The 23839-nt window shown below is 40.8% G+C and overlaps 1 protein-coding gene and 1 long non-coding RNA gene across 5 annotated transcripts in view; one reads left to right on the plus strand and one right to left on the minus strand.

Moving 5' to 3' along the window:
* PRICKLE2 (prickle planar cell polarity protein 2) overlaps positions 1 to 23839 on the minus strand; it is a 358609-nt gene that overhangs the window by 94085 nt on the left and 240685 nt on the right. For all 4 annotated transcript variants that reach the window (XM_033210349.1, XM_033210348.1, XM_033210350.1 and 1 more), the window contains one exon: positions 11738 to 11921. In XM_033210349.1, the coding sequence (XP_033066240.1) occupies positions 11738 to 11921 (184 nt within the window). The remainder of the gene's footprint in view (positions 1 to 11737; positions 11922 to 23839) is intronic.
* LOC117083090 lies at positions 116 to 14516 on the plus strand. The gene is made up of 4 exons (XR_004436933.1): positions 116 to 376; positions 3057 to 3110; positions 6946 to 7076; positions 11663 to 14516. It is a non-coding gene; the product is annotated as an uncharacterized LOC117083090 (long non-coding RNA).

Here is a 23839-nt window from a genome sequence, read left to right on the forward strand (position 1 = left end):
TTTATTAACAGGCAGTTTTATTGAAAGTTGCACACACAGGCATATTTCCCATTGCCATCCAATGACATCAGTGTATTTCTGAAGCCAAGATAAACACAGCATTGTTCACGTGACTGGCTTCCCGAGAAGAGTGAGGTGGACTGCTTTGAAGCCTCCTCCTGCCCCCTTCTTCCCTCCCTTCCCAACTCATCTCTTGAACTGCATTGAAAACACTGAGGTGACTGACAGTGAAGGCAAACTAGGAGATGCAGCTTAGGGGGAATTTAATCCAATTCAGTTGGAGAGACATGCATCTCCCTGCACCATGAAATTCCATTTTGATCTCAGCATGTGCTGATGGAGTAATGAAATAAAGACAACACTCTGCAAATGGCTGGTGAGTCTAATGATGGTTTTTATGGGGTTTTTTGAAGGGCTATTAGATTGTGCATTCCTTTCCTATAAGCCAAAACCACCCAGCAGACCTTGAGAGATGAACCATTTTGTCATTCTTCTCTCCCTTCCCCCAGCATCTGCCAGCCTTTGTCCCTCCTGGTATAAATAGCTTCTCACATAAAAGAGCAAACTGTCAGTAGCCTGAAAGCTGACGGTAAAGCTGGACGCCTGGCACTGTGGCCCCAGCCGGGTGGTGGTGAGTCACAGCTGTATAATTCATGGTCCTGCAGTAAAAGGGATCAGCGCATGCTCTAGGTTAACAGGCCAGAAAGGGAGGTGAAGAAACAGGGCCAATGAAAGACTTTTAAAAGCATCCTGAGTTTTCCTTTAACAATCAGCCTTGTATTTGGGTGATATCCAGGGCATGCCTGTCAAAGGCAAAAAGCCAGGAATGGGATGGGGTAGCTTCTGGGGCACACCATTCATTAGTATCTGCACGCAAATCTGCTTTAGCATCTTGGAGATTCAAATAATGATTCTGATGAGTTCAGCAGCTACCATTTGCTGAGGACCTATTTTGTGTCTGCCTTCTCCTAGGATCCTTACAGAGATGAATTCACTTCTTCTTTGTTAGCTACTTTAGACTTGGGCAGAAGCATCCCTGTGTTACAGCTGAGAAAACTGATGCTTGAGATGCCCAAGGTTACAGAGTTAATAAGCGACAGAGTCAAGATGTGGCCTCATCTCTTCCTAGCAATGTGGCTTTTCCATTAGCCAACAGTAATGGCTCTTAAACTTTGTCATGCATAAGAAACACCTAAAAGCTTTGTTGAAGCAGATTCCTGGGCTCCATCTTCAGAGTTCTGGTTTATTAGGTCTGGGGCAAGTCCTAAGAGTCTACATTTAACATGTTCCCAGATGATACTAGTGCTACTGGTATGGGAGCCTCATTTTGAAACCCACCGGAAGAGGCAGACCAAATCTTGGTAATCAAACCATCGTTCCATGTAATGACTCAGCTCAAATGTCACTTCTGCAGAGAAGCTTTTCTTAGCCATCCAATGTAAAGTAGATAGATTCCCTAAATCAGGGGTCTGTGTTTCAAATCAGGCCCCCTTCCTGTTTTTGTAAGTAAAGTGTTATTGTCACATGGCCATGCCTATTTGTTCACCTCTTGTCAATGACTGCTTTCGCATTACAACATCAGAGTTGGGGATTTGCCACTGAGATTGCATAATCCATGAAGCCTATATTTATTAGCTAGATCTTTACAGACAAAGCCTGTCAACTCCTTCCTCTAGATCATATCACCCTTTTTTATTGCTTTGCTAATTGACATCGGTCTCTGAATGTGTCTTGTTATTTAGCTGTTAAGGTGTCCACATCCTTCACTAAACTGTCAGCTCCACAAAGGCAGGGGTACCTGTTTGCCTTTCACTGCTATATCCTAGTGCCTAGGAAAGTGCTTGGCATATAGTTGGCACTCAATAAATACTTGCTGAATGAATGTCACTATTGAGTGCCCAGGTACGTGATGCTATCTGTACCAGGAACATGAGAGCCCCTGGAGGAAGTACAGTAAAGCCAGGGTAAGAGAGTGAGAAGAGATAAGGATAAATAGAGATTGTCGATAGGGCAACAAATCTTTGAAGCAGGGTCATGGCTGCTTCCTGCAGTGGTGGGGAAACTGGAGGTGGGGAAAAGATGAATTCCTTAGTCACCAAGGTCAACTTCAGATTAGGAGAAATTTCCCATCCCTAAGAATGAAAGAGCCTGTGTGACTCATGCTGCTCCCCTCCTCCAACTGACACCACGTCTGCTTTCTTGGATCTGATTCCCTGAGTGGAGCAATGTGCATGCTCTTCACTGTGCATGAGGAAGGGGTGGAGGAGGAAGAGCCCACATGGGCACTGGAGTCAGACAGATGGCCGGTGTAAGTCCTGTCTCTGTCCCTCGCTGACTGTGGCATCTTAGTCAAGTTTCTGATACTGTGAGCCTCAATGATTTCAACGGAAAAATAGAGGATTTTGTACCAAGGATTAAATGAGATTGTTTATTCACGAAAATCCTGTTTATTAAATGACTAGTATGTGCCAGCATTATTTTTGGTACTGAGCATAGAGTGGTGAATAAGACAATGTCCGTCTCTAACAGACTCACATTTTGGAAGGTAGTATGGACATAAATAAATGTAAGTAGAGTACTTGCTATGAATTTAACATACCTCTGTAGTCAAATGGGGGCTCTCTGTTGACCTATCTGCACCTGGGGCAGAAACATCAAGGGGATGGATGATCAGGCGCCTCCAATTTCCCAGGGGCAAGCAAGGTAGTGGGACTGTCCCACCTTCATGTCCAGGGATGCCTTAGCAAGCACTGAACACTGCATGGCCTCCATTCATTTCCCCCCAAACAGTTTTCCAACACTCTTCCCAAATTCTTTGTGCATAAAGTTGGTACCGATTTCATTTCACTTCTGAGTTTCACTCAAATGAATACATTACCTTCTGTAACAAATGAGATTTCTGCATAGCAGGCATCTTCAGTAGCAGCTCAAATACTGCCTCCCCAGAGACGTTGGATCTGACCATCAGGCTAAATTAGCCAATCCCCTCAGCATCCCGGTCCACATCCATGATCTCAGAAACTGTTTTATTTATTTATTTTTTAAAATATATATAGGATAGATTAAGTGAGAAGCAACTTCTAAAGCACCCAGGAAAATGTCTGACACACGTAAGAGTTTTCTAAATATTTACATCTCTATTCTTAACATCACTAGGGTTTTTTAAAAAAATCACAACCTGAAATTATTTGTTTTCTAATTGTCTTTACTCTTCACAGAACTACAGTGCAGCAGAAACCTTAAGTCTCTTGTTTATTGTTTTGTCCCCAGTGCCCAGAACACTGCCTGACACATAGTAGGTATAAAATAAACAACCTTAAACAGGTGAATGAGGAAACAAAAAAAGCCCAGTGGCCATTTCCTTTTCACCCAATTTTCTAACATGCTCTCTGATTCATTCCTTGGACTCTCATGGGGAAAATCAAGTGGAATGCTGCCAAGAAGCCCATAGCCGAGCACTGGAGACAGGTACTAACAAGGTTCCAACCGGCACAGAGGCCAAATCAAGGAGCCTCTGCTGACCTGTTGATCCCCCAAGGGAGATGTGTAGAATATTCTTCTTTGTGGGAAGACTCCCTTTGCACTCTGAGAAGCCTACAGAAAATTCCCCAAGGACTCATTCCTTGCAGGTCTGAGGACTGTGATGTTGCAGGAGATCTCAGGCACCAAGGAAGGTGGGTGGCAGAGCTCAGTACTTCAGCAGATAGCCCCAAAGCCTGCTTGAGACATTAGAGAATTCAGAATCAAGAGGCTGCATCTGGGGCCCTGAATAACTTCCTCAGGCTCCATAGAGCCAGAGAACTTCACTGGGACAAACTTGTATCTTTATAACAATCCCGCAGCAGAAGGCCTGGGAAACAGAAAGCTTTCCATACTGGCAGAATTCAAAATTACTTTATGAAAACCTTTTGAGAAGGCCGCGAAGGACTCTAGGATTCCTATAAACCCTATGCTTAACCTGTCTTCTCCATCTCCACCTAACCTCCCTCTTTCCCGGAAGCCAAATGTTCCTTCTGCTCTTCTTTGTGTTGGCTCAGGGCAATAGTAATTAGTTAGTCACATACTACTATTTCACAAGAAAGGTGGGAAGGAAACAACTGACTCATTGAGCAACTTCTATGTGCAGCAGAGGGCCAGGAGTATTATAAGCACTCTCTCATCCATGGCCAGATCAGCGCTGTGATCTTCAGGTCTAGTAGTACTGGCTCTACAGTTAGGTTGTCTGAGATTATATCTGTCTCTGCTATTCATTAGCTGTGTGATCTTGGGCAAGTTATTTAACTTCTCTGAGCCTAGCTTTACTCACCCTACAGTGGAGACAGAAAGAGTAATTACCAAATAAGGTGGGTTGAGAATTAAATGGGATAATGCATGCAAAGTGTTAAAAAGGATGGTGGGCCCATAGCAAGGGTTCAATGAAAGTTTAATAATTTTTCCATCATCATTGTCATCTTCATCAAGAGGAAACTGAGGGTCCCAGAGATTGAACAACTTTACTGTGGTCAGAAAGTGATGGAGTAGCAGAGAGATTTGCCTGATATCAGAAGCAAGGCTCTTCCCACTGGGCCATGCTGTTTTCTCCTCATGCCATGGCTCTCACTGGGCTCCCCAGATTCAGACTGGGACATAAATGGTGTCTAGGTTTGAATACACAGTGGGCTTCTGCCAGACCCACTGCTCCTCCAACCCTGCTCCACACCCAGGGACTTAGAGCTGGTGGAGCTGCCTCAGGTTTGCTTAGTGCAGCCCTTTGCAAGATGTCACCCTCTCTGGCCTTTTTGCAACCTAAGAAAACTCTGAAGCAGTTGGGATGGCTAGGGGAATCTGCTTAGAATACAAATCTTTAGGAGCAGCCGAGGGAACAGAAATAATTGATATGGAATAATTCTTTATGTAGAAAACAATGCCACAGGCTATTATCTCTTCAGTGTGACGTGACCCGAACATTTCTGGTTCTGCAGAGGACCCCTGTCGTCGGCCTATCTCTTAACAAATGTTTGCTGAGATATGTGTCAGGCCATGTGTCAGGCACTGTGCTAGGTGCTGGGAGGATTCCTAAACAACAAAGTATGCAACATTCCTGCCCTCTTGGACCTTAAAGGAAAGTAGGGAAGCCAAACATTAAACAAATACTTATACCAATAAGTATCTAATTACAAGTTTTATAAGTGTTAATAACAAAAATTGCAGGGTTTGCTACAAAGCATGTAACTGAGGACCTAATCCTGTATTGGGGCTAGCCAAAGTAGTTATTTGAGGAGATACATTTAATCTGACACCTGATGGATGAGTAATAGTCACTAAAATAAAAGCCAAATAAATAATTTTATATACTCCCCAAAGAGATATTTTAGAGCTTCCCGGGGCTCAAATCCAACTAATTCACCCCTGTCTCTGGGTAGTACTGGCTGTCCTATTTTACCACTTATAAGAAAAAGGTTTGGAAAGCCAAAAACTAGGCAATCACACTTAGTATCTATTCTTCATCCTTCCTGCGACAGTTTGAAGTGAAAGTTGAGTGTTCTGGATGATGAATCTAATTGCAACTTATTCTGTGCTAAAACACAGTTACAGTCAAGGTAAAATTACTAACCTTTGGAGATATTCATATTTGAGAACCCTCCATGAACACTTGGGAGTATCCAAAACATCAATGAAAAAGATATCCACTCAGAAGAAGCAATCTGATGGCCTCTTCAGAGTTTCAAGGAGGAGCAAGGAGAAGAACTAATAGAAAACCCACATGCACCCAATGAAAGCTATCCACCCACAAGACATACCAGTTACGACCCTCCTGGAGGGTGGTGTAGCATCATGAATCTAAAACCTCAGAAAAGCTTATACATGACCACTACACCTCCAGAAATTATGCTTATGGAGAGGAGCAGGCACATGTATAAAATGCATAAGGTTAGCTGCTGCTGTCTTGTAATATAGAGGAAAGCCGTCAATCAATGCAAGTAGTCAAAACTAAACCCTCAGCTCCATGGTGCTCAATGATGATACTCTTGGCATTTGGGATGGGTCCATTCTCCTTTGCGCAGGATCATCTGGTGCTTTTTGGGATGCTTAGCATCTTAAGGCACCATCCATAGGCTAGTGGAGTCCCCCAGTCATTTAGATAGTAATTGCCCTCTCCCAAACATACATTTCCAAATGCCCTCTAGAGGTAGTGGTACCACTCCAGGTTAGAACCTACCAACAGAAAACTATCGAACCATTACAAAGGATAATCCAGATTGAAATATACCGATGCAGAAAAATGTTCACAATATATGGCCTAGAAAAGACAGCTCAGGATAAGTGGAGAGCATCATCACATTTTTGTCCAAATCAAAGCAGAAATGTACTCCTACACACATAGAAACCTGAATATACAGGCTGATATGGTTTGACTGTGTCCCCACCCAAATCTCATCTTGAATTACCATGTGTTGTGGGAGGTATCCAGTGGGAGGTAACTGAATCATTGGGGCAGTTCTTTCCCATGATGGCCTCGTGATAGTAAGTCTCATGAGATCTGATGGTTATTGTAAGGGGGAGTTTTCCCACACTAGCTCTCTTTGTGTGCTGCCATCCATGTAAGACATGACTTGCTCCTCCTTGCTTTCTGCCATCATGGTGAGGCTTCCCCAGCCATGCGGAACTGTAAGTTCAGTTAAACCTCTTTCTTTTGTAAATTGCCCAGTCTTGGGTATGTCTTTATCAGCAGTGTGAAAACAGACTAAAACACAGGCAAAAAGGTTGAAACACAATTTTCCTTGGTTGGTGGAATTATGAGTGAGTTTTAGTTGCTTTCCTGGATGTCTCACATTTTTCTTTTCTTTTTTAATGAACAAGTCTTCCTTTTATAAAAGAGGAAAAAGTTATTTTTGGTTTGAAGAACAAAAAGGTGACCCTCCATGGCCAACTGGTCATGCAGCTCCAATTCTCATTTTGATTTAGCAAAGGTGGCAGGATCTGCCTCAGGGAGCACCAGCCTCTGCTCAAGCAGTGTGGGATCCCCACTTTTTCACTCTGCTGAATAATACCCATGGTACAAGGCAGCAACTGTTCTAAGCTGGAACTAGAGCATGGTAGGTGCTCAATAAATACTTGCTAAATTGAGTCATCCTTTTTCGTTTTGATTGGGCCAGAATTCTGCTGAGATATCCTCCAGTTTTTAACATCACTTTTACCCAGTGGTTTTCCTATTCCCCAGGAGCATTGGGTAATGTCTGGAGACATGTTTGGTTACCTCAAATGGGAAGTGCTTTTGGTATCTAGTGGGTAGAGGCCAGGGATGCTGCTAAGCATCCTACACAATGCAGAGGACAGTCACAACAGAAAAGAATTATTTGTCCGAAGTGTCAATAGTGCTGAGGCTGAGAAATCCTCTTCACCATTTGCCCTTCTTAGAGCTTGTTAATTATTTTCTAAGTTCTTATTTTAATATTATCTACTGTAAATGTATCATCCTAGCACCTGAAAGAGAAAGGGTATACACTATTCACTGTTTGAGTTTGAAATGAAATTGATGCCTTAAGAATGTCTTCAGACCAGGTGTGGTGGCCCATGCCTGTAATCTCAATACTTTGGGAGAACTGTTTGAGGTCGGAGTTCAAGACCAGCCTGGGCAACAAGTGAGACCCCCCTTCTGTACAAAAAATACAAAAATTAGCTGGGTGTGGCGGCATGCGCCTGCAGTCCCAGCTACTTAGTACTGAGGCGAGAGGACTCCCTTGAGCCCAGGAGTTCAAGGTTGCAGTGAGCTATGATCATACTACTGCACTCCAGCCTGTGTGGCAGCAAAACCCTGTCTCTTAAAAAAAATAAAAATAAAAAAAATAAAAAAAGACTTCAGATGGTCAACTAGGGGCAGATTCCAGCCCTCTGTTCTGTTACCATTAAACACCTTATTTGGAGTGAGCAGAGGCAAAGGATCTGAACAACTTCTCTGATTAGTTTTCAGCTCAGTCATTAAATATCACGAGATAAATGCCTTTCCTTTCTGGCATCATTTGTTATATTTATTACTTCCCCACTATTTTTAAAAGGTTGGGTTTTACAGCTAGAGAATTTTTATGCAATTAAATGCCTATATTCAAGAACACTTGCCTAAAAGGGAGGGGACTTTCATTTGCATTATATTCAATTGAAGGCATTTCTCAGGAGAAATAAAATAATAAAGAGTATCACCTGAAGGTGTATCACCAACCTACGACCTGAGAGTGAAATGAAAGGTTTCTAACAAAAATGAAAGTACATTACTCTCAACCCTAACTAGTCTTTAATATTTTGCCTCCAGGACAAAGCATTTTTACATTCCCTATAATTTCTCTTGATAGAAAAATAGACTTTCTCAGACAGTTAATATATTAAACATCAGAATTTTTATTAGTGAAGGGCATTTAGGAACTCAATTTTTTCTTACAGCATACTATACAGCTTTCTAAAAAAAAACCCTTTAAATTCATAAACAGTGCTGTATGTAATAGACTTTAGAAGATCTTCTAATTTAAAAATTTGAAGCTCATTTCTTACATGCAATATGACCCCTTCAAACACCATTAATATAGATGCATATTTTATTAGGTGCTATAGAATTCTTAAAATAACTTGAGAAGGTTTTCTCTCTCTGCAGAGCTATTTCCTTTTCTAATCATCTGTGTCAAAAAGATTTGAGTAAGTGTAGGAAATAGGGAAAACCATCCAAAGAACAACAGAATTATTAGAGATGGGACTACGCTTTCATTTGACATAATTCAAACCACTTGTTTAATGGCATAATCATTTTCTTTCAAAACAAATCGAAGAAATTTCAGATTTATGCTTCCCAAAGACATTCATTTTGGATGAGTCAAGGGACCTGCAAAAACACCATTAGTACTCACTTTTGAAATCACAAATTTAATCAAAACCCTAGCTTCTGAAATTGTCTGTTTTCTTGGGTCAATATGAGTAGAAAGTTTTCTCTGAATCTGCATTTCATAGAATGATGTTTAATGGTTTTAGAGAAAACTCATTTTAAGCAGGAAACTGACAAAAGCTTAACTTTGGAAAATTCAGAGTCCAATTTAGCAAGAAGCAATGTCCTTCAGGTGAACAAAAGAAAGATGGGCTGCTTCGAAGCTGTTGGAAATGAGGTTAGCAAGAAAATGAAACAAGCTCACAGGTGTATCTAGGTATGAAAACACACTGTTCAAGTACTGGTGGTAGAATGGCAATGTCAAACAAAGTCGTGCAGTCAGCTACTACCTCTCTGAGTGTCTAAACAAACTCAATCAAACACTCTCATTCTTCTTAAACTAATTATTTAATAATAAAATCTTTACTAAAACAGAAGATATAACCTCAACTCACAAACTAGGAAAAAGCACTCATTTCTTCCTGTTAATAACCCAACAGAGAATTACCTTCAATTCTCATGGAGATTATTTTCTGGGAGTGTTTCTATTCTAAGACATTTTCTCCCCTGCAGTGAGAATTAGAACAGAGATCACAAAACGGAAGTGCCTGTAGGGTTCTGGAAGGTAACACGAAAAAATAAAATGGACTTTGTAGAGACTGGGATGATCTGGTATAATCAAGCTTTGTCTAAAAGGAATGGCCATCACTCAACTCCAGACAATTATATCCTTACAGGGATGAGATACCAGATCTTCAAATTTTCAAGACATAAATACAAACTTTTACATGAAGCAAATCTCTAATTTTGAGGTATTAGTAGCTAATTAAATTTTAAAACAATACCTTGCTGGCTAAACAAATCCTACCTGTCTCCCTGATTTCATCTGTCAATTTGCAACTTCAAAATTAGAAGAAAATGAGCAATGGCTAATCAATGAGATTATATTAGTATCACTACTATTAAGTTATGGGTGAATTCTTGGGTTCTCCTTTATTATAAAGAATTTTCTCTATCCAGTCTGTCATTGACGGGCATTTAGGTTCCTGCCATGTCTTTACTATTATGAATAGTGCTACAATGAACATATGTGTGCAAGTGTCTTTATAATAGAAAGATCTATATTCCTTTGGGTATATAACCAGCAATGGGATTGCTGGGGCAAATGGTATTAATGTTTTAGGTCTTTGAGGAATTGTCACACTGTCTTCCACAATGGCTGAACTCATTTATGCTCCCACCAACAATGTATAAGCATTCCTTTGTCTCCACAACCTCGCCAGCATCTGTTTTTTTTTTTTTTTTTTTTTACTTTTTAGTAGTAGCCATTCTGATGGGTGTGGGAAGGTATCTCATTGTGGTTTTCATTTGCATTTCTCTTATGATCAGTGATGTTGAGCTTTTTTTCATATGTTTGTTGGCCTCATGCATGTCTTCTTTTGAAAAGTGTCTGTTCATGTCCTTTGCCCACTTTTTAATGGGGTTGTTTGGTTTTTCTTGTAAATTTGTTTAAGTTCCTTATAGAGTTTAGATATTAGACTCATATACACAATGGAATACTGTGCAGCCATAAAAAGCACAAGATCATGTCCTTCGGAGGAACATGCATAGAGTTGGAGGACATTACGCTTAGCAAACTAACGGAGACACAAAACCAAATACTGCATGTCTCATGTAATGGGAGCAAAATGATGAGAACACATGGACACATAGTGGGGAACAACACACACTGGGCCCTATCAGAAAGTGAAAGCTGGGAGGAGGGAGAGGGTCAGGAAAAATAACTAATGGGTAACAGGCTTAATATCTGGGTGATGAAATAACCTGTACAACAAACCCCCATGACACCAGTGTGACAAACTTGCACATGTACCCATGAACTGAAAATAAAGTTAAAAAAAAAAACTTAAAAAGAATTTTCCCTAAAAGCATTATCACACCTACAGTTCCCGAGTTAAAATTTCAAGGGCTGTTTAAACTTTAAAACCTTTTTTTCGGACGTAGAGAAGATGTCCTGAGAAAGAAATTTTACACGTCAGAGGAAGTCAACAGTGGTCAAACACTTCAGATTCTGGCACTTCAGATTTTCACAGGAAACATCATGAAAATACCCAGCTTATAAAAGAGTTTCTTAAACAACATGGGGCTGGTGGAGGAGAAAATTTTAAGTACCAAGAAATACAAGAGGCTGTATGTCACTGAGAAAAATGTGGTACACCTTTACATGAAAAATCCCTAATTTAAAAGTATTAGCAGCTAATTAAATTTTTAAATAATACCTTGCTGGTTAAACAAAACCTGCCTGTGTGCCTGATTTCATTTGCCACAAAGACCTTTTCATCAAGCCAATGATGTTTACAGCCTTTGGGTGGTGCCAAGACATTTCAGGAAATGCCAGTGTCTTTCTTTGTAAAGTAACGCTACAAACTTAATGTCTGAACACAGCATAATCACTGGGAAGAGTAAGGAAAATTCACACTTCCTCACTCTTTTATCGGAAGAGTCTTACTGTAAAGACTCAGAGCCAAGGTAGAACTCTTCTTCTCCACCCCCAAAACCAAGTTTCACTCTCTTAATGTTTTAAAACCAATGTTTCTGAGACATTTCTAGACAATCCTGGTAATGGTCAATAATGACAATACGGAATGAATTAGCAATGGATCACTCCTGGCTCAATTTCATTTCCCTTCCTCATTTTCCACTTGGGCCCCTGGCATCTTCAACCTATTTAGCCCTACCGCTTCTCTGAATCAGCAAAGTCTACTTTTCCTACAGAACTGGAATGAGGAAGTACCAGTAAGACAAAGTGAAACACCCAAACCACCAGCATGCTCCCACCCAGAATGGTACCTGTTCAGGCTTCAGACCCGGCGGGACCCAGGCATACTCTTCCAAGGCACAGCCTGAGTCATCATCTGAGGTCGAGTTCCTCTGAAAGTCAAACATGAGTTTGCTGATGGTCTTCTCCATCTCCAACGGCATCACTGTCACCATGTGTTCCTCTTGGGGACACTTGCAGTGCAGGCAGATCTTCCTGCAGGCAGTAAAGGTAGCAGGTGAGAAAGAAAGAAAAAAAACATTTTTTTTTTCAAGAGCCTGCCAGTCACCAGCCCCTGGATCCCAAACCATGAACACATTCCTTGGCAATGGGTATCAGGCAAAGGCATCACAAGCAGGGTTCCAGAACATGCCTGTCTTTGCAGAAGGCGTGGTACACGCATGTGAAAACAGCATGAAAGGTCAGAGGCCACCAGGTAAGTATGCAAAGGGTGTTTACATGTGGACCCCAGCCTTCTCTTCTAAATCAATACCCCAAGAGGAATGGTAATGTAGTTTTGATTTTACTAAGTAGACCACTGGATATGGCCCATGACCACAACTTCCTTAACTGTAATAGCAATTACATATACATAATACATATGCTGACCAGAAATGTTACTTGTAGATAACAAATACTGACAACATACTGCTTTTATGAAAGGTTCCTAAGCCCTGGAAAATGGAGAAAATGGTTTAAAAAATGCAGGTAAAATTTTCTTTAAGAAGAAGAGCAAACATACATATTTTTTTCTCACGAAACATGTCTGGCCCTAAGATCTCACAGGAAAGACAATTTCACCTCCATTAAAGATCCCTGTAGGTTCGGAATTCTAATTAGAAACCCAAATTTTCCCTATGTTGGTGGGTTTTTTTATATATAAGAAGATCATGCATGTGAATTATTTCAAAAGGTAGCAGCCAAAGATAAAAATCTCCCAAACTGAACATTTTTCTTTTAAGGTTACCATCTGTTCTCTTATCCATAGCTACAGAAATGATGAAGCAATAAATATGTTGATGTCAGCAACACAAAAGCATTTCTAGCTTCCACCAATAAAAAGAGAAAAAAAAATAGAGGAGGAAAATTTTAAGGAAATAAGTTATTTCATGTTCACTCTTTTTAAAATTGTTAGTTTCAGTAGCACCTTATAAAGGTGATAAAAGAGCCTAGAATTTTAATCCCCAGATGTGCCTGATGTTTTGATAACAGCTTTGTGATGATACAATGTACATACGATAAAACTTGCCATTTCAAAGTGTACAATTCATGGACTCTTAATACATTCAGAATTGTGAACCATCACTATCTAATTTTATAGCATTTTCATCCCCCCCAAAAAAGAAACCCCAGGAGCATTGGCAGTTACTTCCCATATCCCCCTGCCCCCTAGGCTCTGACAACCACTAATCTATTTTCTCTCTCTATGGTTTTGCCTATTTTGGACATTTCATATAAATGCAATCATACAATATGTGGTCTTCTGAAGTTGGCTTCTTTCATACGAAATGATTTTTCAAGGTTAATCCAAGTTGTAGCATGTATCAATCCTTCATTCCCTTATATTGCTGAATAATATGCCATTGTACATACATACCACATTTTCACTGATCAGTTGTGGACATTTGGACTATTTTCACCTACGGCTTTTATGAATAATGATGCTCTGATTATTTATGTACAATTTTTTTGTGTGGATATTTGTCTTGTTTTGTTTTTTGAGACAGATTCTCATTGTTTCCCAGGATGGAGTGCAGTGATGCAATCATGGCTCAGTGCAGCCTTGACCTCCTGGGCTCAAGTGATCCTCCTGTCTTAGCCTCCCAAGCAGCTGGGACCACACAGGTGCATGCCACCATGCCTGGCTACTTTTTTTTTTTTTCTTTTTTTTTGAGATAGAGTATCACTCTGTAGCCCAGGCTGGAGTGCAGTGCGCCCTCTCGGCTCACTGCAACCTCTGGTCTCCCAGGTTCAAACAATTCTCCTGCCTCAGCCTCCTGAGTAGCTGGAACTACAGACATGTACCACCACATCTGGCTAATTTTTGTATTTCTAGTAGAGACGGGGTTTCACCATGTTGGCCAGGCTGGTCTTGAACTCCTGAACTTGTGATCCACCTGCCTCGGCCTCCCAAAGTGCTGGGATCACAGGCATGAGCCACTGCCCTCAGCTGGATATATGTTTTTAATTTTTCTTTTTTTTTGAGACGGAGTCTCACTCTGTCACCCAGACTGGAGTGCAGTGGCGCGATCTTGGCTGACTGCAAACTCCGCCTCCCAGGTTCATGCCATTCTCATGCCTCAGCCTCCCAAGTAGCTGGGACTACAGGCGCCCGCCATCACGCCTGGCTAATTTTTTTGTATTTTTAGTAGAGATGGGGTTTCACCATGTTAGCCAGGATGGTCTCAATCTCCTGACCTTGTCATCCGCCCGCCTTGGCCTCCCAAAGTGTTGGGATTGCAGGTGTGAGCCACCACGCCCAGCCAATGTTTTTAATTCTTTTGGATATATTTCTAGGAATGAAATTGCTAGGTCATGTAGCAACTTTAGATTTAACATTTTGAGGAACTCCCAAATTGTTTTCCAAAATATCTGCACCTTTGTACATTCCCACCATTGATGAATGAGTGTTCCATTTTCTCCATGTTCTTGTCACATTTGTTACTGTCTGTCTTTTATCGTAGCTACTATAGTGGGTATAAAGCAGTATTTAATTGTGGTTTTGATCTGCATTTCCCTAATGGCTAATGATGTTGAATATCTTTTTATGTGCTTATTATATATCTTCTTAGAATAGAGAAATGTCTATACCAAACCTTAGTCCATCTTTTTTCATTGGGTTGTGTTCTAATTGTTGAGTTATAAGTGTTCTTCACATACTTTCTGGATACAAGTCCCGTATCAGATATATGATAGGAACATTTTTTCTTCCATTTTGTGGGCTGTATTTTCACTTTCTTGATGACATCTGTTGAGCACAAAAGTTTTTAATTTTGATGAAGTTTAATTTGTTGTTGTTGTTTTTAATCATTTCTAAGAAGCCATTGCATAACTCATGGTAATAAAGATGTATTCTTACGTTTTAATTTAAGAGATGTATGGTTTTGGCTCTTACATTTAGGTCTATGATCCATTTTGAGTTAATTTTCGTATATGGCACTAAGTAGGAGACCACCTTCATTCTCATGTGGCTATCCAGTTCTTTCAGCACCATTTATTGAAAAGAATAATCTTTCCCCATTGAATTGCCTTGGTACCTTTGTCAAAAAATCAACTGACCGGCCGGGCGCGGTGGCTCAAGCCTGTAATCCCAGCACTTTGGGAGGCCGAGACGGGCGGATCACGAGGTCAGGAGATCGAGACCATCCTGGCTAACACGGTGAAACCCCGTCTCTACTAAAAATACAAAAACTAGCCGGGCGAGGTGGCGGGCACCTGTAGTCCCAGCTACTCGGGAGGCTGAGGCAGGAGAATGGCGTAAACCCGGGAGGCGGAGCTTGCAGTGAGCTGAGATCCGGCCACTGCACTCCAGTCCGGGCGACAAAGCGAAACTCCGCCTAAAAAAAAAAAAAAAAATCAACTGACCATAGCTGTAAGAGTTTATTCTGGATGCTCAGCTCTATTCCAGTGGTCTGTATGTCCATCTTTGTGCCAGTACCACACTGTCTTGATGACTGTAGTTCTGCAGTAAGTTTTAAAATCATGAAGTATATATGAGTCATGCAATTTTGTTCTTCTCTTAAAAAACTCTTTTGGCTCTTCTTCATTCCTTGCATTTGCATTCATAAAATATGAATTTTAGGATTAGTTTGTCAATTTGTGCAAATAGAAAAAAAGCCAGCTACAGTTTTGATAGACATACACTGACTTTGTAGATCAATTTATCAATTTGAAGAGTATTGCCATTTTAATGATATTAAGTCTGCCAATCCATGAACACTGACTACTTTTCAATTTATTTCAATCTAATTTCTTTCAATGATATTTTGTGGTTTTTAGGCACAGGCTTGTACTTCTTTTAAATTTGTTCTTAAGTATTTTATCCTTTTTGATGCTATTGTAATTAGAATTGTTCCCAATTTCATTTTCAGATTGTTATTGTATAGAAACATAAATGATTTTTATACTGATGTTAAATCATACAATCTTGCTAAAATCATTTATTAGTTGTATTAGTTTAGGCACTTGTGTGCGTGTGTGTGTGTTTCTGTGTGTGTATGTTCTTTAGAATTTTCTCTATATAAGACTATATCATGTGCAAATAGAGAGTTTTACTTTTTCCTTTTCAATCTGATGTCTTTTATTTATTTATCATGTCTTATTGCCCTGGTTAGAACCTCCAGTACAATGTTCAACAGAAGTAGCAAGGGTGGACATCTTTGTTGCATTCTTGATCTTAAGGGGAAAGCACCAGTCTTTCAGCATTAAGTATTATGTTAGCCATGAGTTATTTGTAGATGCTCTTTATCAGGTAGAGGAAGTTCTCTTCTATGCTAGTTTGTTGTTTTTACCACAAAAGGGTGTTGGAGTTTGTCAAACACATTTTCTGCATCTATCAAGATGATTAGTTGTTTTATATCTTTATTCTATTGATGTGTTGTACCTGAATTTCCACATAAAAATGCACTCGAAGAAACAAAATCAGTTTAGTCTAACCAAACTGATTTTGGCTTGTCAGATTCCTCCATTTCCTGCTTTCATCGCATCAGAAATATACACAGACAGAATGCACAGCTTGGATCTGGTTTGCATCTCCAAACTCAAAGAAGTTCCATCCAAACCCTGGTTGTTGCTTTTAAAAATAGAGCTCATTTGAACAGTAACTCTTTAATTAATCAGTTACTGCACAATGGTCAGGTCTGTTGGGAAGCAGTCAGTTTATTTCTCCAAGAATTCTTTTTCCAGTTTATGACTTAAGGAAAAACAAGTTTCAGTGTGTTTAAGTAAACTGAGTAAGCTGTTTGGTGACTAATGCTTTTTACTAGAAAGTCATACTTGAACACTGAAATGTAGAAAACTTTTACCAAATTCAGTCCCAAAATATCCACCAATGAAATTCATTTATTCGGTACTGATTATGCAGGGAAGAGCACACTAATGCTGGATGGACATGATTTAATGAACTGAGGCTCCAGGAGAAGGAAGAAAGACAAGAAGAAAACAGACGAGGAGTGCAGAATCAGATCCAGAATAAGCATCAACAAGTAGAAGGATAAACAGAAAAGAGAAGATGGGGAGGGCTGAGGCCCTATGTGGTCACTCAACAAATAAGTTGAGGTGGATGGATAACTTGAGGCCAGAAGTTCGAGACCAGCCTGGCCAAATGGTGAAACCATGTCTCCACTAAAAATACAAAAAAAAAGAAAAAAAAAATTCAGCTGGGCATGGTGGCAGGCACCCATAGTCCCAGCTACTCGGGAGGTAGAGGCACAAGAATCGCTTGAACCCAGGAGGTGAAGGTTGCAGTGAGCCCAGATCGCACCACTGCACTCCAGTCTGGGTGACAGAGTGAGAAGCTGTCTCAACACACACACACACACACACACACACACACACCCCAAAACAAAAACAAAACAATGACGACAACAACAAGCCCCAAATAACTAACAAGCACTTACCATGTACCAAGGTCTGCTCTAGGTACTTGGATACCTAATCAAGACAAAGATCCCTGCCCTCTTGGCCTGCGTTCTCAGAGGGGAGAAACATACAATACACATAACGAGTCATTCAATCACAAAGTATATTAAAGGCAGTAAGTGCTACTGAAAACCAGAAAGAAGCAGGATACAGGTGGTCAGGATGGGGAGGGGGCACACACTGAGCTGTATGCCCGGCATTTGAGTTGCTTTATAACTTACATACATGACTCTTCCATCAGTCCTCCAAGAAAGGAAATATTATCTCCATCAGTCCTCCAAGAAAGGAAATATTATCTCCACTTCCCACAGAAGAAAACAAAGGCCCAGAGTGGTTAAGTGGCTTGTAAGCAGTTAAGCAACTGAACTATTCAGAGCAGTTAATCAACCCTAAATAGTGAGCAGAACAGGGACTCAAAGTAGGCTCTCTCTGACCACTGAACCAAAAAGTTACTTACAGAAAATCTGATTCTAACCACAGAATACCCTTTTACTTCTGAACAACAACAACAACAAAACCTCACACCCACACAAAAGCAAAACCAAGGAGAGGGGAAGAAAAGGAAAAAAAACCCAAAACCCTAAATAGTAACTCAAAGCCACAAGGACCTTATCTGCTTTCCATGCTAGCTGCCTGCCTTCCACTTCTCATTTATAATTAACCGGCACTCCCGTGGCACGACATTTTTCTTTGTAAAGAATTTTCAACCTTTGAGTGATTCCATGACAGCCTTTGATAATGGCTAATTTAGTAACCTCCATCTATAAATTGGGAACCCAAGGCCCAGACTCTCAGAAAGGGGCAGAGGGTCAGAGGTAATGCTAAGAGGATTTCTCTTCATTCCTGCATCTCTCCCCCTTTGGCAAAATGCGCACAGCAACACCTAACAGCTCTCTTTCAACACACTGATTAAGGCTTCTCACCTGAATGAAACATATTCAGAAGTGTGTGGGGAATACATGATTTGGCTTTTTTTAAAATAGACATTTATGAAAATAGAACCTGCTAGTAAAGCAGGATTTCATTAAAACACACACACACACACCACACACACACACACACACACACACAAAGGGTGCATTGGTTTCATTCTGTCAGAGTTGACATTCTACCTGCACATAATTGGGTTTGTGAATGACAGGTTTCCAAGGAATAAGCCATGATTCAGAGAGGGGAGATTCTGCATTCTCCTCTACCCCAAAACAACCTCTGCAAATCCTCCACCTCCAAGTTGCAGCATTAAATCATGGCTTCCATATCTCAGAAACCATAATCGGCCCTTCCAAGGCATACACAGTATTGTCAGGTGGAGGACCTCTCTTTAACTATCTCCAAGTAGCTTGGTTATCTGCACCAGTGAACATTATCATTTGGAAAATGACTAACAATCTATGCCAATTAACTTGCCTGCCATTACATGAAAGGATTCATCATGAGTAGATCAGGGGCAGGGTTTGTAGGGGGAATACTTATCCTTGAGATTTTGACAGGTTATTTACAACAACGAACCCTGAACCACAAGGTCTTGTTTTATGTGAGAAGGGATAGGATGAAGGCAAAAAAGGGATTTTCCTTTAGAACATGATTTTTGACAAGTTCAAGTAGCAAATTGTAGAAAATGAGATTCGAATGGGATTGTAAACATCATTAAGCCTGTTTTTTACTTTCCTTCTCTGTCTCTTTTACTCCCCCTCCCCGCCTTTTTTTTTGTTGTTTTTTTTCCTTTTTTTTATGAGATGGAGTCTCGCTCTGTCCCCCAGGCTGGAGTGCAGTGGTGCCATCTTGGCTCACTGCAAGCTCCGCCTCCCGGGTTCATGCCATTCTCCTGCCTCAGCCTCCCGAGTAGCTCGGACTACAGGTGCCCACCACCACACCCGGCTAATTTTTTGTATTTTTAGTAGAGACAGGGTTTCACCATGTTAGCCAAGATGGTCTCAATCTCCTGACCTCGTGATCCGCCCGTCTCAGCCTCCCAAAGTGCTGGGATTACAGGCGTGAGCCACCATGCCCAGTGCCCCCCCACCTTTTTTAATGAGAAGAAAATATATTTTGTAAAAGAACTCATACATGGCAACTCAAAATAGAAAACAGGGCTGCCCAAGTTGATGTGGAGAAGACGACTATGAGCCCAACTTCTCCAAAGCTCAACCTCCTCCCCAAAGTCCAGGCACATTCATGGCCTTGACGTCCTCAAGGTTCCAAAGCCACAAGGCTAAACACCACCAAAGTTCCTAGACTCCATGAAGTCATTTCTAGCATGTACCAAAATATGCAGTAGGTGCTTGATAATTTGCTAGATGGAAAGAAGAAAAAATATAGAGGCTGTTAATGGCTTTTAAGAAATAAATAATTCCTAATCATGAAACTCTTATATAAATAATAATTCTAGTTGTAAGAAACTGTATATCTGGTTGCCAAGACATTACATGGAGATGCATGGGGAACAGTAGGATGTCTCAGTGACTCTAATTGCATAGGTCTGAGGCAGGCTCAGGAATGTGCATTTTCACCAGTGTGCCTGGTGAATGTGATGCAGCTGGTCCTCCAAGCACAGCTCAAGGTCACTCTTCTGTAGTAGCCTCCTAGTTAGAAAGGAGCACCTAAGGGCGTGGTTTAAAAACAGATGTGGGTTTTACCAATATACTCGATGGTCTCAGAAACTCTGGGCAATGTACATTTTCAAACGGTCCCAAAGAGTCGATGCCAGCCCTTCCTTGCTACCATGTCTTAACCTCTTGCATCACTAGGCCCTCCTGCCACTCAGCTGGGTTCCCAGTAGGGTGTGAAAGGCACTGGTGAAAGGCAAGACTACATCAGACATGAGAATAGTGTGTCTTGTTGCCAGTTCTGCCATCTGTCTTGACTTCCACCTCCCTTGTGGTGTGGGGTCCTCTGTCCCAAGTCCATGGCTAGATCAGGTTTAGCCCACTGTCATGCACAGGGACAAGGGGCAGACTGCTTAAAGAGCGGTTCAGTCCCCGGACAAACCAAGTGACTGACAAGGAATAAACAACACGGGATTCAACATGGCTTCGCCCAAGGCAGGCAAGGCCAGAGGTGGGAAAACACACTTTTATTAAAAACAAAGGGCTAGACTGTTCTGTCTATGGAGCAGCCATTCTTTTATTCCTTTACTTTCTAAATAAACTTGTTTTCACTTTGAAAACAAAAACAAAAACAAAGAAAAGGGCTAAAATAACCCAAAGCTCTCCATTGCTTTTTGCTACATAACAGATGTATCCTAGGTATTTAAATTCTCCCATGCCTCTAGCTCACTAAAGGCAAAAGAACAATTTTTTTTTTTGAGACAGGGTCTCTCTCTGTCACCCCAGGCTGGAGTGCGGTGGTGCGATTATGGCTCACTGCAGCCTCGACCTCCTGGGCTCAAGCAATCCTCCCATCTCAGCCTCCTGAGAAGCTGGGACTAAAGGCACATGCCACAATGCCCAGCTAATTTTTGTATTTGTTGTAGATACGAGGTTTCACTATGTTACCCAGGCTGTTCTCAAACTCCTGGGCTAAAGCAATCCCCCTGCCTCAGCCTTCCAAAGTGCTGGGATTACAGGCATGAGTCACCGTGCCCAGCTCTCTTTTTATTCTTAATAAGAAAAAAAAGAGAAAAGCATTTTCCTCCTTATTATACTTATTATAAAGTTATTACTTCCTTATCCTTAAAAAGCAATATACAACTAATGTAGAAAAAATCAGAAACTACAGATAAGCAGTAAGAGTAAAAAAGTTTCAAAACACTCACAATCCCAAAGATAATCGCCATTAAACAGAAACAGCTGCTGGTCCTCTTTTCCCTTAGTGTTAAGAAACTGGAGACCAGACTTCATTCTATGTGTTCCCCATCAGCCAGAGCCACGGGATAAGACTCTGGCCAGTAATGACAAGACATGAGCCAGAGCCACCCACACATGCACACATAACACTCTCAGCAAATAGATGTGCATTATTCAATCCAGATAAGTGGGTCTGTTCTGAACTGGTGCCCTGTAGCAGGATCAAGAATCCACTTATGTAATGTAAAAGATACCTCCAACGTGGGAATTACATATAACATATACTTACGGGTATCACAGAGCTAAAAGTTAGGTCCCTTCGATTAAAAAAAAAAAAAAATCTGACAACCAGATTTCACTAGCTATCAACTTGCAATTTTCTGTGCAAGTGGAGAAAGATGGGGCATGGATAATTTAAAACCACTAAGACTTGGCTTTGAATTGTGTCTTTGTACACTAGTCATATAACCTCCAATGCTGCGATAACATACATCACTTCAAACCATATAATAGATCTCTGGGAAATGCTGACGCAGGAGGAGCTGGGCAGCGGCCCGACTTACTCCATCTGCTCTGTAGCCCATTTTCCCTGAGTTTCCAATGAAAGCATCAACTCTTCACATGCACGTATGACACCAGCCTAAAATGAACCAAACATTCTTTTCAAGTGCACTGCCCTTTAGTAACACCTCCCTCAGGTTTTAGGAGGCAATTAGGTGTTTGGGTAAAGAGTTTTTTCTAGACTGCAGGCTGCCTAGAAAAGGTAAGCAAATGAAAGGACAGTGGCTGTTGTTAGCAAGAAAGGCATTCCCCTGTAGTGTTTCCCCGAGTCTGTAAGAACTGGAAGCAAGGTTTGCCTGCCCTAAGACATTGCTGAGATAATCCTGCCTTGAACAGGTCAGAGTTGTTAAAACTGAGCTATCACAAAGAAAAAAGCGACCCTCCTCAAAAACTGTATGGATCATGTGACCCCCACACAGGGCTTCAGCTCCTACTTATACATCCCTTGCAAAAGGGGTAAGTGGAGAGTCAGAATGCCAGAAATGAAGGAAGGAAGAAAATATATTTGTAGAGGCTGGCCTGAAATCAAATGGGAATATTCCAAGAGGTGAAAATCTGCTCCAAAAGATCAAGGGCTCCAGATGGCAGGTGTGACCTACAGGCCCTGACTCCTGTTGCTCTAGCCCAACCTGTGCTTTGACTGAGGATGGCAGGTGAGGGGTGAACACAGCAGCTATGTTCTACTGTTAACATAATTGCTCATACTTATGAAGGTTTATAATATTCAATAATTGTCACTTAATTTATCTAATTTCTCTCTCAGCAGTCCTATAAAGTTGGCATTTTTATCCATTTCACAGATACAAAAATTTAGGTGATAAACTCACAAGTAACTTGACTGAAGTTAAGGAACTATATCATCTGAAACCAGTGCTTTCTCCTACCTTGTTTTAGGTACAGTGTCAAAATATTCCTTTTTTTATTCCACCCATATCCATCCATCTACCTGTCCATCCATCCACCCATCTATCCTTCCATTCATATCTGTATATACATCCATATCTATCCATCCATCCACCCATCTATCCTTCCATTCATATCCATAAATACATCCATATCTATCCATCCATTCATATCCATTCATACATCCATATCTATCTATCCATCCACCCATCTATCCATCCATTCATATCCATAAATACATACATATCTATCCACATATCCACCCATCTATCCATGCATTCATATCCATAAATACATACACATCTATCCATCCATTCATATCCATTCATACATCCATATCTATCCATCCATCCACCCATCTATCCTTCCATTCATATCCATAAATACATCCATATCTATCCATCCATTCATATCCATTCATACATCCATATCTATCCATCCATCCACCCGTCTATCCATCCATTCATATCCATAAATACATCCATATCTATCCATCCATCCACCCATCTATCCATCCATTCATATCCATAAATACATCCATATCTATCCATCCATCCACCCATCTATCTATTCATTCATATCCATCCATCCATACATATCTATCCACACATCCACCCATCTATCCATGCATTCATATCCATACATACTTCCCATAAATACATCTATATCTATCCATCCATCTACCCATCTATCCATTCATTTGTACCCATCCATACAGCCATATCTATCCACCTATCCACCCATCTATCCATCCATTCATATCCATACATACAACCATATCTATCTATCTATCCACCCATCTATCCATTCATTCATATCCATAAATACATCCATATCTATCCATCTACCTATCTATCCATCCATTCATATCTGTAAATACATTCATATGTATTCATCCATCCACCCATCTATCTATCTATCCACTCATATCCATCCATACATACATCCATATCTACCCATCCATCCATCTACCCATGTATCCATCCATTCATATCCATATATACGTCTATATCTATCCATCCATCTAGCCATCCATTCATATCTATAAATACATCCACATCTATCCATCCATCCACCCATCTATCCATCCATTCATATGCATACATCCATCCATATCTATCCATCCAGCCAACCAACCTACCAATCAACCAACTGCCCACCTACAAGGTTTCACCATGTTACCCAGGCTGGTCTCAAACTCTTGGGCTCAAGCAATCCTCCTGCCTCAGCCTTCCAAAATTGACT

The sequence above is a fragment of the Trachypithecus francoisi genome, unplaced genomic scaffold (genome assembly GCF_009764315.1).
Source record: "Trachypithecus francoisi isolate TF-2019V2 unplaced genomic scaffold, Tfra_2.0 Lachesis_group0, whole genome shotgun sequence".
NCBI classification, from domain to species: domain Eukaryota; kingdom Metazoa; phylum Chordata; class Mammalia; order Primates; family Cercopithecidae; genus Trachypithecus; species Trachypithecus francoisi.